At 39.5% G+C, this 14,600-nt stretch overlaps 1 protein-coding gene across 5 annotated transcripts in view; it reads right to left on the reverse strand.

Annotated features, from left to right (window-relative positions):
- Positions 1-4,266: 4,266 nt before the first annotated feature.
- The window catches only part of LOC144283318 (uncharacterized), a 36,625-nt gene continuing 26,291 nt past the window's right edge, over positions 4,267-14,600 (reverse strand). For all 5 annotated transcript variants that reach the window (XR_013351827.1, XR_013351826.1, XR_013351828.1 and 2 more), the window contains 2 exons: positions 11,421-11,647; positions 4,267-10,499 (listed from right to left, as the gene is read on the reverse strand). Coding sequence is in view for 2 of the 5 variants with exons in the window: in XM_077847220.1 (XP_077703346.1) it covers positions 10,486-10,499; positions 11,421-11,647 (241 nt within the window). In the remaining 3 variants the exon portion in view is untranslated. The remainder of the gene's footprint in view (positions 10,500-11,420; positions 11,648-14,600) is intronic.

Consider the following 14,600-nt stretch of genomic DNA (forward strand, 5'->3'; position numbering starts at 1 on the left):
TATTTTGAGAGAGAGAGAGAGAGTAGGGGGAGGGGCAGAGGCAAAAGGAGAGAGACTTCTCATTGAGCACATAGCCTGACATGGGACTTGATCTCATGACCCTGAGGTCATGACCAGAGCCAAAATCAAAAGTCAGATGCTTAACCAACTGAGCCACCCAGGTGACCCAGGATTGTTATGTCTTTTTGATGAATTTAGCATTTGAGAAATTTTTTTAAATCCCTATTAACTTGTTAATATGCCTATCCTTGAAATAAATTCTATGTAATATTTATGTAGTCATATAGCTCTCCCATGCTTAATGTTCACATAGCATGTCTTTTTTGATGGTTTACTTGTACATTGATATTTAAAGTGTGTCTTTTATACAGCAACTCCTTGGGCCTTGCTTTTTTAAAACAAACCATTTTAACAGTGTATTTATTATATCCGGCATGTTTAGGACATACATAATATAATTCCTGATGCGATTCGTTTAAACCAGACTTCTTGCTATATTTTATTGGTGTGTTTCATTTAGTTTTGATCCTTTGCTATTCCTTTCCTTCATTTTTTCTGATGAAAAGGCAGCTGTTTTTTTCCTTAATTTTGCTCCCCTTGGTGATTTTTTTTTCTGCTTTTAACATCTATTATCTTTTTTAAATACTAGTTTAATTATCATGCATCAGGTTTTTTTTTCTTTCATCTTTTAGGGTTCCCTGAAATCATTAATCTGTAAGCTGACATGTTTCATCAATTTCGGGGGGAAACCAGGCATTATTTCTTCAGTTATATTTTCTTCTCTTACCCTCTCTATTCTCCTTTTGTGAATCTATCTGCTATTGTCAAATTACTTGATGTTGTTCTAAAGGTCACTGAGTTCATGTTCTCCAGGCTTTTTTCTCCGTGAGCTTCAATTCTTAAAGTTTTAATTTTTTTTTGTTTTCAAGCTCATCAAACTTTTTTTTCTGCTTCTAATTTCATCCAATGATTATATCTTTAAACTTTAGAGCACATTTTTTATTTTTTTTATTTTTTTTATTTTTTTTTTAATTTTTATTTATTTATGATAGTCACAGAGAGAGAGAGAGAGGCAGAGACACAGGCAGAGGGAGAAGCAGGCTCCATGCACCGGGAGCCTGATGTGGGATTCGATCCGGGGTCTCCAGGATCACGCCCTGGGCCAAAGGCAGGCGCCAAACCGCTGCGCCACCCAGGGATCCCGAGAGCACATTTTTTAATCCTAGAATTTCCGTTTGGTTTCATTTATATAGTTTTCCATTTCTATTTTGAAATTCCCCCATTGTGTCAGTGATTATATCCATTTTTTTCTTACAGTCTTTTCTATATTTATAACAGTTACCTTCAAGTACTCTTCTGCTAATCTTAATATTAATGTTTTTCATGTGGGGTTCCTCTAGATTCCATCTTTTATCACGAGGTCTCATGATCTTCAAAAGCTCATCTATCTTTTCCTTATCCCTACAAACTCTCCTGGATACTTAATTTAACAGGAAAGGCTTTAAAACAACCACTCTTCAGCTGCTAATGACTTTTTTCTCTTGATAATTGATTATGTTTTCCTCTTTCTTCCCACATATCATAATTGTTTAGCTGAATTAAGCACATTGTATATAAAAGACATTGGAGAGTGAAGTATAAATTTTGTTGTTTTATTTTGTTGTTTCCTGAGCTAAAAAGCTCTTCCCCCTGTTTTGCAGTTGGTTAAGGGGTTGATCATTCAATTTATTCTCAGGGTCTAGTTGAGCTGGGTCTGGGCTACAACTCTAACTAGATTGAATTCATTTCCAATTAGCCCAACTGTAAATGCCACAGTCTGGGGCTTCCAAGAAACTAGATCCTTGTTCTTGTCATATTTGTGGTGGGAAAACATTGGCCCACTGTCAGATAGCTTTGGTTCTGTTTTCATTTCAATTTCACAGGTTTCCAGGACCTAAGCACTGTGAGCTGTGTGAGACCATGAATTTTCTTTGCTTTCTAGCGTCTCCACTACTGCTATTTTCTTGGGAAAATTTCAGGATAGTGGTTGCAAAGAACTCAGCTGAATGATCTGTTTTTGTCTGCAAGGCCCCTCCAGACACCAATCCATCCCATGGATCCCATTGTCATCAAAGGCTTGTGTGTTTCTCCTTGGCACTGCAAACTAGCCTGGTCTAGGTGTAGACCACTCATCCACACACCTGCACATGGATAAGGCACTTGTGCCCACGTATGGGAAAGTCCAGGTTCTCCACTCTCTGGAATTCAGTTCAACAAAGCTTTTTTGCATCCAACAGTTTTTGATAGATTCAAAGAAAGGTATGATTTTTACTTTATCCATTTTTTCATTGATAATTCATGTCTTTCTACAGGTCTAATTTTAAAGTAATTTTTATTTGAAATATAATATCCATATAGGAAATCCCTTATGAGTGTATAGTGCAAATAATCCTTACAAAGGATGCTTGTATGACCAGTACTGAAATTATTACCAGTTCTCAAGAAGCCCCATTCATGTAACTCTCCTATCATCACCCTCTCACTGTCTTTATTTCTCTTACTATTGGTTAGTTTTGTGTTTCTATATTGTAGGTTTTATCCCTGAATGAAGTTCTTTCAGTATATACAGTATGTCTTTTTATATTTAACAGTATGTGAGATTCATTCACATTCTTTCAGATAGTATTAGTTTATACATTGGACAATATTCCACAATTCATTTACCTAAATTATATAAGGTACACATTTTATGCAGCTTATTTATCACATATCTACTCAACAACTTATTTACCTATTATACTGTTGATGGATATTTAACTTTTGATGATTATAATTTTGGCTATTACAGACATTGCTTTTATTAATATTTTCATACACATATTTTGCTAAATACATGTACATATTTCTTGGCATATTATAAATATTGGAAATTCCAGGTTATAAGGTTGGGTAGGTTCAACATTAGTACAGGGGTGCCTGGGTGGCTCAGTTGGCTAAGTGTCTGACTCTTGATTTTGGCTCAGCTGATGATCTCAGGGTGGTAAGATTGAGCTCCCCTCAGGCTCCACACTGAGCATGGAGCCTACTTAGAATTCTCTCTCCCCTTCTCCCTCTGCCCCTCCCTACCTCACTTACATGCTCTTTCTCTAAAAAGAAACTAAACAAAACAAACCAAAAAACATACTGCCAGAGAATTTTCCTCAAACATTTCACTTTGAATTGACTTATATTATTTAAATGTAAAGGTAATTCCTATTGAAACAAAATAAACCAAATCAGAAGTTGAGAAGAAAAAAGATATAACCAAAACCAAACAAATGGTCTGAGAACAAGGGGCCAAATTCCTGCTTGCAATATCCTACTGGATCTGAGTAGTAGCTGCCTCCATGAAACAGGATGTGCCTGACCTAGGTCACTACAACCCTGCTTGGACCAATTCACTCATTTGATTTTGCTATTCTTGCTCTAAAGCCTGTGCTTTTCTAACTACAACACTTTTCATCCTATAAGCTCATAGAACACATTAAGAATGTCTAGAGGGATGCCCTCTTTTCCACTCATTCTGCATCCCAAATGCATCCGGTTTCTTAGGTTCCCCCCAAATAAAAGAATGGGCACACACAGCCAAGATGGGCCATTCCTGTGTATGGTTTTGCCCATAAACTTGCCTGCTCTCCTCCCCCAGGCTCCTTGTCTGTTTGTATTCAAAGGAGAATGCTCATTTATTTCCGTCTCACTTTTTTTCTTCCTGTTCTTGGGGATCCATTCCGAATTCTGTTTATACCATTGCTAGAGATGTTCCTAAGCAGCAAGCACCTAGACTCTAAATTATACCTTCCTGTGAAGTCTTACCACCCAGAAGACCACTTCATAAGGGAACAAAGGAAGATAAAGAGAGGAAGAAAGTATTTTATTATCCCATCAATTCTGCCTTCTGGTTAGTTTCTCATCCCTTTTGTGCCATAAATTAATTTGAAGATTGTTGGCTTTCATACAATGGGAGATAGTTCACCCAGTACAAGACTAGACAAAGTATCATAGCTCTATTCCATGTGCCAGTCTCACCTTCTGGGAGTTGGAGGGGGAGGTGGCTAGTGTTCCACATTGCAACTGGGAAGACTGCTTTCAATCTCGGGACATGGCAGTTAGGAAAAAGTCCAAACTTTATGAAAAAAAAATATGTAATATGTTAATTACTATATAAATGTAAAAAGACTCACAACAAATATAGTCAAGGTGTGAAAAATGGCCAAGGTGACAGGGAAAGGGAAAGAGCAGTCAAAGACGTTTCAGGCCATCCACCTTAAAACTTTTTATTGAGGTGGTTCATTTTAACCTAGCCCTTTCAGTAAGTAGTGAGGCAGAAAAGAGGGAAAATCATTCCTGACAGAAGGAACAGCATGAACAAAGACACAGAGCATGAAGTATGTGATGCACATGATAAATGATATACCGCTGAAATATTCTCTCCAAATTCTTTGCCCTCAAAGTGACAACCTTCAGAGCTAAGCCCTAGATGCAACCACAATACATGTTGCATTCCTGCCTCAAGGCCTTTTCAGCCTCCCCAAAACATAATCAGAATGTTAAATATATGGTCCAGTCTTTACTTTCCCACCTCAAGGAGAAGCTAGGAGCTGGGACTTTCCTCCAGATTGTGTGGCACTGTCAACACAGAAGAAGGAATACGGTGAGAGCATGTCACAAACTTCCTTAATAGCATTGATGCAGCTGGTTTCATGATCACCTGGGTGAAGGAGCCTTGTAACTACTTTCTGGATTTCTCATAAAGAGAATGGTTCCATGCCTTGTTGCCAAATCAGTGTCTCTCTGGGAGGAAGAAGGCTGTGGGTTATTGACCCATGGAAATCAGGTCAATTCCTGGAAGAAGCCTGGAACTTAGTCAAGTCTGATAGACACATAAATGGCAGATCAACTGGTCAGAAGTGGGGTTGGGCACAAAGACCAGGCATTTATTATTTTAATGAACATTGTATGCATTTTAAGGAAGCACCACAAATAATTCCCAGAAAGAGGTTGCTTCTAACTTAACCAAAGAAAGTGAGCTCCCCTCATTGCAAAAGCAATGCATTTCTGCTTCTTAAGTGATATCATATTGGTTTTCAAGGACTGAGCCCCTCATACTCTGCTTTCTTCTAGGGTGGAGAGCTCCGTATGATATCTGGAAAAAAAAAACCTTGAATCTCTTAGCAAAATCAAACTCAAGACCTTATGGAGTCCTTAGCTTTCAATTAATTGGAACCCTGAAAGTCCTAAGCTCCTCACCACAGCTGGACTGTGGTTCTATCAAGAATACAGTTGCCAAATTAGGCAAATAAGATTATAGGACACCCAGTGAGATAGATGACAATTTTTAGCATATATACGTCTCACATAATATTTGGGATATCCTTATAGAAATTATTTGTTGTTTATCTTAAATTCAGTTTAACTGTGTGTCCTTTGTTTTATGTGGCAATTCTAGTCAAGAGGACCCTCATATATTTGAAAGGCTATTATCTGGACTTGTTTTTATAGCTCTTGAGAGCATGCCTAGGAATAGAAAATATACCTTGAAAGGTATCTTTATTCAAAAGCTTTGGGAATTCCAGTCCTGGGGGAAAAAAAAAATCAGAGATATTGAGTAATTGACCTTTCCATTGAGCTCTCTGCTAAAACCCCACCCAACAGAAAAAGCATTACAGCCATTCACATTAACATGGTGGTTTTATGTAAAAGAATATGGAATGTTTTATGTAAAAGAATAGACAGATCGGGGTGCCTGGGTGGCCTAGTTGGTTAAGCATCTGACTCTTGATTTCAGCTCAGGTCATGATCTCAGGTTCATGAGATTGAGCCCTAAATCATGCATACACATGAGATTAGGAAAGCAGCCATTGTTAAAATTAATAAAAGGAAAGCAAAAAAAAAAAAATGAGACAAAATCAAAATGATATTTTGCTAGAGATGGGCTATAAGTTTTATGCTGAGTCATGTAGTAGCCAGTGGAAAGAAGAGAGTATGATTCTCATTGTCTGTCACTAAAAAACAGCTGTTGCTCTGGAGAGGGAGATTCATTTTTGGTCCTCAGCCCCAGGGGAAGTTTCTCCTTTGGGATATCAGAGAGAAGGTGCCACATAATTTACTGAGCAATATCTTCAATATCAGTCCTACAATTGATGTGCTCATTGATTCATTCACTCTTTCATTTAAAAATTTGGTTTGGTGTGTACAAGGTGTTGGCCATTGTCCAAATCACTGGGGATATGACAGTGAATGAAATAAGGACCTCATTTCATGATTTATCTGCCTAAGAATGGCACATTTTGAAAGATTTTGTTTTCCAACTGCATTGATTATTTATCTATCTGTATGGTTTTACAGCAGTGGAATCAGCAAATTCCAGAGACCCAATAAAACGTGGCAAAGCTCATCCTTGGCAGGGTCCCCATGGAGATACACTGCCCTAGGATCTTTGAATCCATGCTTTTGCTTTCCCATTCCTTAGTGCAAAGTTAGGCTTTTTGGCCAAACTCAAATCTGCCCCTTTCATTTCTCAACTCTGTAACCATCTTGTTTTGGAAGAGACTTACGGGGTGTCCAGATGAGCCCATGTGGTGGACACAGGGCTAGGAGGGTCACATATTTCATAACCCTTCATCCTCACAATCATTCTGTGAGATAAGGAAAATGAAACCCAGAGAGTATGAGTAACTTACCAGAAACTCTATGGCTAATAAGTGGAAGAATTTCTGCTCTTCCCATTATTCCTGTCTTCAAAGCACAGTGACCACCATCCAACCCAAAATCACTCAATTGTGACCAACAGATGCAAGTCTAGCCCAGGCTTGGACCCTGATAGCTCCAATTCTAGCAGCCAGACACAAGTCAAGGCACCTTTCACTTCCAAAGAAAGAATAACTCTTTTCTCAGCTGGCTTTGACTTAGCATAGTTTGACTGGTCTCATGATTATTATTGGTTCCCTACAAGTGCTGAGCCAGAAGGCCTTGACTCAGAGCAGGTGCAGGCAATTCCTACACTGTGTGGGAAGTTGTTCTAGATGACCTTTTTGGTCTTTTCCAACCCATAGATGCTTTGATTATTTTGTCAATAAGATGGTGTCCACATGCATGCTAAACATGAGTGATATTGGAGATTAGGAAAGAAGAGAGCTCAATGTGTACTGACTTGTCAGATAGATGTATAGGTGTGAATAATTTTCATTTCAATGTAAGTTGTAACCTAGTGAGATGGAGATCTGGGTATGCTTAAAACATAAAATCTTTATTGCAGCCTTTTTTTTTTTTTTTTTTTTTTTTTAGAGAGAGAAAATGTGTGAGGTGGAGGGAGGGGCAGAGGGAAAGAGAAAGAGAGAGAGAAAGCAGGTTCCACACCCACACCTTGAGCTCAGGTGAGATCATGACCTGAGCCAAAAATCAAGAGTCAGACATTTAACTGACTGAATCACCCAGGCACCCTGCCTTTTTTTCTTAAAGAAAAGCAAGTACAGGGGATCCCTGGGTGGCTCAGCAGTTTCGCGTCTGCCTTTGGCCCAGGGCGTGATCCTGGAGTCCCGGGATCGAGTCCCACGTCAGGCTCCCGGCATGGGCCTGCTTACCCCTCCTCCTGTGTCTCTGCCTCTCTCTCTCTCTATGTCTAGCATGAATAGATGAATCTTAAAAAAAAAAAAAAAGAAAAAGAAAAGCAAGCACATATACCAGTTAAATTTCAAAAACAAAAAACACACTTAATAGCTTCTTGGGGCTTGGCTGTCCTATGGAGATAAGTTCATTTCCCTAAGCTTCACCTCCCTCATTAGCAGATGGAAAGGGTTAAAGTAGATGCACTCCAAGATCCCTTCCCATTCTGTATTCTAGAGTTGCCTGATTTTATCCTGCCTTTCCTCTTCCACCTTCTCCACCTTCCTGCCTCCCCCTACTTTCCTGCCCTCTACCATGAAATATGTTGTCAAGATGACATCGTTGATTAAAATCAGCCCAACTAAAGACATTAATAGCCACATGTGACTAGTTAAATTTACATAAATAAATTTAATAAAGAAAGAGTTTTGCTCTGAACCTCCAGAAACCCTTCTTGTATTTTACTGATTAGTTCATCATTCTCTCCAGAGCAATTTATGGATATGAACATGCCCCAGAATTTTAAACATTTATGCAGCTGCAAAAAAGATGGTCTGCCTTTATCGATATTAATGAGAGGCCACAAATTATACTTTGAGCTTTCCCCAAAGCAATCCAAATGGTACAAATTGACACGTTTATCTGTATCTACGGATGGAAGATAAGTACTGGACATAGAAACAATAGACCAGTCTCATTTGTGCTTCTGAATACTTGTGCTACCTTGGGTATATAATTTAATCTCTTGTGACTCTCAGTTATTGTCATTTGCAAGTTAGATAGAACATTTCCTTTGTCCTATGTCTGTAGTGAACATTAGGAGAAATGTTTGGATAAAATAAGATAAAAGCAGAGAGGGAGAAACCATAAGAGACTCTAGTTAAGAGAACAAACTGAGGGTTGCTGGAGGGGAGGAGGATGGGAGGATAGGCTAGATGGAGGATGGGCATTAAGAAGGGCACTTGTTGGGATGAGCACTGGGTGTTATCTGTAAGTAATTCTATTCCTGAAACCAATACTACACTATATGTTAACTAACTTGAATTTAAATAAAATTAAATAATTTAAGAATAAAAAGAGAGAGAGAGAGAAAGAGAGATTTGGGAGAGAACCTATCCAATCCTGCTCACAAGAAGCATCAGCAAGTGTGTGTGAATGTGACCATAGTCAAAGTCATGACTTTTATTTTCAGCAAGCTCCTAACATCATATTTCTGTCTTCTGCATGGTTCACTCTGTCTGCATGTGGTCTCTGTAACACACCACACACGCAAACACCGTGGCACAAATACCATCCAAAGGAGCTTGGACCTCAGTGTTGGATTGGAGATGCTGGCACCTGTGTCCTCATTTAAACAGCATCCATTTTCATAATTCAATTGGCTAGACTTTAATTGGTGCAGCTTTTTCTTTACCACTATATTACCCTCCCTTCGCAGCTGTTGAGTGGCCGACTTACCTCTTTCCTTGGCCTCTTTATCAAATTTCCCTGCCCTGTGGACTCCCTCTTCAAGGCCTGGCCATAGATATTCACCAGTTCTGAAAGCAGGCTGGCAAATGAATGGTTGCTAAGGGGATTCTCGGAGTTGTAGTTGATTATAATCTATTTTATTATACCTAGAAGCAGCTGTGTTTCCACTGGGGCCCTCCATTCCCCATACAAACACATTAGATCCTCCTCGATGAGCAGCATTAAAAGTCATATGGGGAAAAAAAAAGTCATATGGGGAATTAAAATTCATGTAGCTCTTACAGATATTTTTACTATTTACATTTTAGGTGAGCCTAACTCACTTTACAATGCTCCACCTTGATATAATTGGCCTCTACCTCTTTTTCACCCCTCTTAAACACCGTACATTTCCAACCCTAGATCCATCTCAGTGTTGAGGGTGGAAATTTATTCATTTGTGCATCCCTAACATCTAGTATAATCCTAATACACAGGATGCTGCTGAGGGCGAGGGGAGGAGGAGGAAGAAAGAGAAAAAATGGAAAGGAATTAATAAATGCTCAAGTTGCAAAATGACTCAAATTCAGAACTGGTAAGTGAAGGGGCCAGACAGACCCAGGTAATTTGGCTCCAAACTCCTCATGAGCCAGAACTCTGACCTATTTTCTTCTAGGTTTAGCAAATTTTTATAGCAGGGTGTAGGCCCTAAAAGGATCTTTTACTGGATAGAGTCTATTCAAGTCAACAGACAAAACATGGAACATACCCTGGTTCCAGACACTGTGCTTCACCCTGGGAATACACAGACACCGCAGATGTTGACCCAGCCCTCTGGAAGGTTAGTAGTGTTGAAGGCCATGCAAATCCACACACATTATTAATAGAATAGAGCACGCAAAGTAGCTATTGTGTGTGTGTCTCTTCCAGAGGTAGCACTATAAATGTTTAATTTATCATGAAATCACGTATGGAGGGGATGTTTAAGTTGTGGTATAAAGGGTTGTTAAAGTCTATCCAAGAATATAAAGGGAATGGGAGTGACAGGAAGGAGAAGGAGGGACACTTGATGCTGCAGGGATAGCATGACTGTCATGGAAAAGTGGAAGCATATTTGCATGGGGAAGACAACATTCTTGGAGCACAAACATGTATAAGAAAGTGGATGAAATGATACAGAAGAAAGGAGGAGCATGCGGAGAAGGACTGGATACCACATGTCTGTGCCAAGACAAACACACCAGACCACCTCTCTGCTCAGCTCTGATGGAGGAAATCTGAGGCAGAGAGTGAGTTCCTTGGAAGATGATACTCGCTGTATTATCCATTCAGTTTTCCACATTGTAACACAGATCACACAATCACAAGTTTCCCATTAGGCTTTCTGCAAGCTGACGAGGTACGTCTTTTCCTGTTTCATTCCTGAGCACCTGGACAGAGAACATTCACAAATGATAATGATGATCCATTACAATTTAACAATGCACTTTACACAAGGGACTCATTTGAAAGTATATCTTAAAATGCTTTTGAGACTTGGTTTATGTATATATATATATATGCACATACATAGTGTTACATCTATATATAATATACATAGTGTTTGCATTACATATTATGTGTTATGTATATGCATGTATATTACTAATATGATAGTAACTAATACTGACCTATGTAAATGTAAAACTATTTTTATATTAATACCTATCTTGCACGGTGGCCATGAATTTTAAGCATACATAAACATTCTGTTATTACAACATGACATTTTTCTAAAAATAATAATTTTTACAGGGCACATAATATCGTATCTCTTGCCAAAAAACACTTAATTTATAAGCAATTACAGTGATCAGCATTTAATGAGCCTATACAAACATGCCAGACACTGCACTAAGTGGTAGACATTTTTACATTTTATAAAAAATATATGTTTGGAAAGGTTTGTCAGCAGCAGCATTATTACCATTATCATCCCCTGCAAACAAGAATACTGAAGACTACAGGAATTCAAGGTCTTGCCTAAAATTATATATCTGCTAACAGGTAAGAACTAGGATTTGAACCAAGGAAGGGTGGCCCAAAGTTTATGCATTTAACCACTATGTGACCGGCAAAAACAGAGCTGGCGAATTTAACCCGCCACTTTCTGATGCTCCTCAACTAGTCAGGCAGCTTGTAACATGTTTGAGCTAACAGCCCAGGTTGCTTTGCTTCCACCCCAGGGCAAATCTTCAGAAGGTCAATGAAAAGTGTATTTCTTTGAAACTCTCCAGTGTCTACGGATCCAGGGGTCTGCTTTCCCTTGTGTCGGGCGCCCCGGAGGATGTCATAACACCCTCCCTTCTTACCTCCAGGGTCACTTGAGTAGACAATACAATGCTCCTGTAAGTTCCAAAGAGCCAGGCAGATGGAGCTCAGAGAACAACGTGACTCCCCAGCTATCTTCCCACTCCTGAGAGCTGTGGTCTGCTCCTGTCTCCTTGCCTCACATCGCCCTAGAAGAGACTGTTTATCCTTGGCCAGTTTCCATGGCAACCACTTCTCCCACAGTACTATCTTTTTCTTATAGTAATTGCTAAAAGAAGAAAAACATATGAAAAATAATTAGGAGTTTTTGTTGCATGCTTTCTCAAGAGTGTGACAGGTAGGGCAAGGGGCAGAAGGTGAAGGTTGTAGGACTGTAGTGAGGAATCACGCGAACCATGGCAGTGTGGGCAAAGGTGATTAACACAAAAGAAGTAATCTCATAGCCAAAGTGGAGTGCAATTTCCTGTTTCCACTGTGGGAATACATGCATTCTCATTTTTACTCATGGATGGTTATGAGAAGTAAGTGAAAGAGGTTATACACCTGGTATCTTAGTTCTGGACAAGGTTCTACCCAGATTAATGAAATTTAAAGTGTCCAAGGAATTAGTTGCTGATAGCTGTTGAACCGACAAAACTACAGCATCCTTGTTCAGTGTCAGTCAATAAGATACTGCTTCCCTTGGAGGTCTAAACTCTAAAGCGGTAAAAGCTTCTTTGGAGACCCTTTGAGAATAAGATGTGGTGGGATCCCTGGGTGGCGCAGCGGTTTGGCGCCTGCCTTTGGCCCAGGGCGCGATCCTGGAGACCCGGGATCGAATCCCACGTCAGGCTCCCGGTGCATGGAGCCTGCTTCTCCCTCTGCCTGTGTCTCTGCCTCTCTCTCTCTCTCTCTCTCTGTGACTATCATGCATAAATAAATAAAATCTTTAAAAAAAAAAAAAAGAATAAGATGTGGTAAGAATGAGCACCGGACTGGGAATCAGGACACCTGCTTTCTATCCCCAGCTCAATCATTTAACTAGCTATGTAATCTAAAGCAATTTCACCATCTATAAAACAAGAGCTTTGGATGTGACAGCTCCAGTGAGCTCGGAAAGTCTTGGAGTTACTGATCTGTGAGTTCTGGAGAGCTATGTCAGATGGCAAGGAAAGAAAAAGTAACCAGGAAAGGTCTAACAATGACAATAATGGCTACTAATATCTAATCCAAACAGGCTTTTGTCTTGGGGAGTGTGCTTTGTGCTTTCCATGCATTATCCCACTAAATCCTCATGATGATATTATGAAGGAGCAATTCTTATTCCTATTTTGCAGATAAAAAAGCTGAAGACTCAAGAGATGGAGCACAGTGTTGGTATAAAGCAGAGCTAGCCCCCAAACTCATGTCTGTTTGACTCCAGTGCAGACACAGGATTGCATCCTAACTTGGCAATGAGAGATAAAATTATAAGGCCTCCACCAACATCCCCCAGAACACACATGTGTAATTTCCTACATTTTGTTTATCACCAAACCTCATACATTGAAGAAAAACAAAAGAGCCCCATTGCAAGGAACAAAAGACCAGGCAGCGCATCTTTCTGCATCATTTTTACGTGTAATTAGGAAGTCCCTGGGTAAATGCACCTGTGAGAGCAGAACCTGGAATCAGTGGAACCCAGCTCAGGTTCAGATCTGTACTACTCCCACCTCTGTACCCCTCCACAGAGGAATAGTATATCCAATGTCCTCTGAGAAGTGGTGAGGTTTCTTGAGGATTGAGTTCCTGTGACCTTAGCATCTAGAACAGAGCTTGGCACATTAATAATATTTGAATAAAGGATTAATGTTCCCTATCTGTCATTTTTGTTTCTAAGCTACTTACTTTCATCAGTTGGTTCTGGCCTCCAGTTTATTGCACTATTTCTCTCTGGTCTAAAACCAGTCTGACTACCTTCACAATACTGCTATCTATGCCTACAGTTTATATACATTCCATTTGCCCCGAAGAGCTGCAATCTGCTGTATTAGTATAATTGTAATAGTGTCCCTATTTTCAGAGTGTCCCTATTGTCCAGGTTTGAACAATAAATTACATGGTTCCCTCTAAGTACCTCACCATTACAGCTGAGCTTCATAATCACATTGAAACATAAAGGGTCAGGGAAGATGTAAGAAAATATTCTCTAAGAATCTGAGTTGCTAAACTTTGAAATAATTGAATGGCAAGGATGAAACAGCTATCTTCTCTGAAGATCTTCAGAACCAGATGTAAGCTGTAACCACCAATATTATTAAAGCACTCATTTCTTAGATGGGAACAGTGATATGTAGGAATGGATAGGAAACCACACAAAGTCACTACCTGATCAATGGCTCTACGTGATAGGAAAGAATGGGTGACAACAGGTAGCATGGTATCATGTTAATAAATGGCACCAAAAACCAAAGCAACTCAGCTCTTATATGCCTGTTGTTTAAGTTAAAGTGAATACATTTTCAAATTGAAAGGCATAAAATAGGGGTGACTGAGTGCATCAGTTGGTTGAGCATCTGCCTGAGGCTCAGGTCACGATTGCAGGGTCCTGGGATCGAGCCCCACGTTGGATCCCCTGCTCAGCCAGGAACCTCCATCTCCCTTTCCCTCTGCCTGCCACCCTCCCTACTTGTGCGCTCACTTCCTCTCTCTCTCTCTCTCTCTCTTTTTATAAATAAATAAAATATTCTAAAAAAGAAAGGCATAGAACAGATGTGTTTAATAGGGAATTGAAGGTTACATGAGGTGAGAAGATAATGAGGATGCCAGCCCTATCTTCTTTGTATTCAAGTTTCCAGATGCAGACAAATTACATTCCAAGGTACCAGAAGATCTTGCTAATATAAGTACAGAGGAATTGCAAGTTATCCTGTAGAATCATGTAGAAGGAAAAGGTATTGAAAAGTGGAAACGGACAAGTGTTTCCCCAAATTCTGAAAAGGGTTAAAAATCAGTTTACAGAACTAACAGCTGAGGTCCCTTATCAGTCCCAGGAAAAATTCTGGAACTGGTTATACAAAATACATGTGGTTATCACACATGGAACCAACTAGGGATCCCAAAAAGCCTGCATAAATTCGCTAGATAAAACTTAAGCTTTTATTTTCCAGGTTGAAGAAGTCATTAGGCTATTTACACAAAAGAAAGATGGAACTTTTGTACTGCTTTGATATTAGCAATGTATGTGGCAAGGTCTCTCCTTA

Source organism: Canis aureus, chromosome 14, assembly GCF_053574225.1.
Source record: "Canis aureus isolate CA01 chromosome 14, VMU_Caureus_v.1.0, whole genome shotgun sequence".
Taxonomy (NCBI): Eukaryota; Metazoa; Chordata; class Mammalia; order Carnivora; family Canidae; genus Canis; species Canis aureus.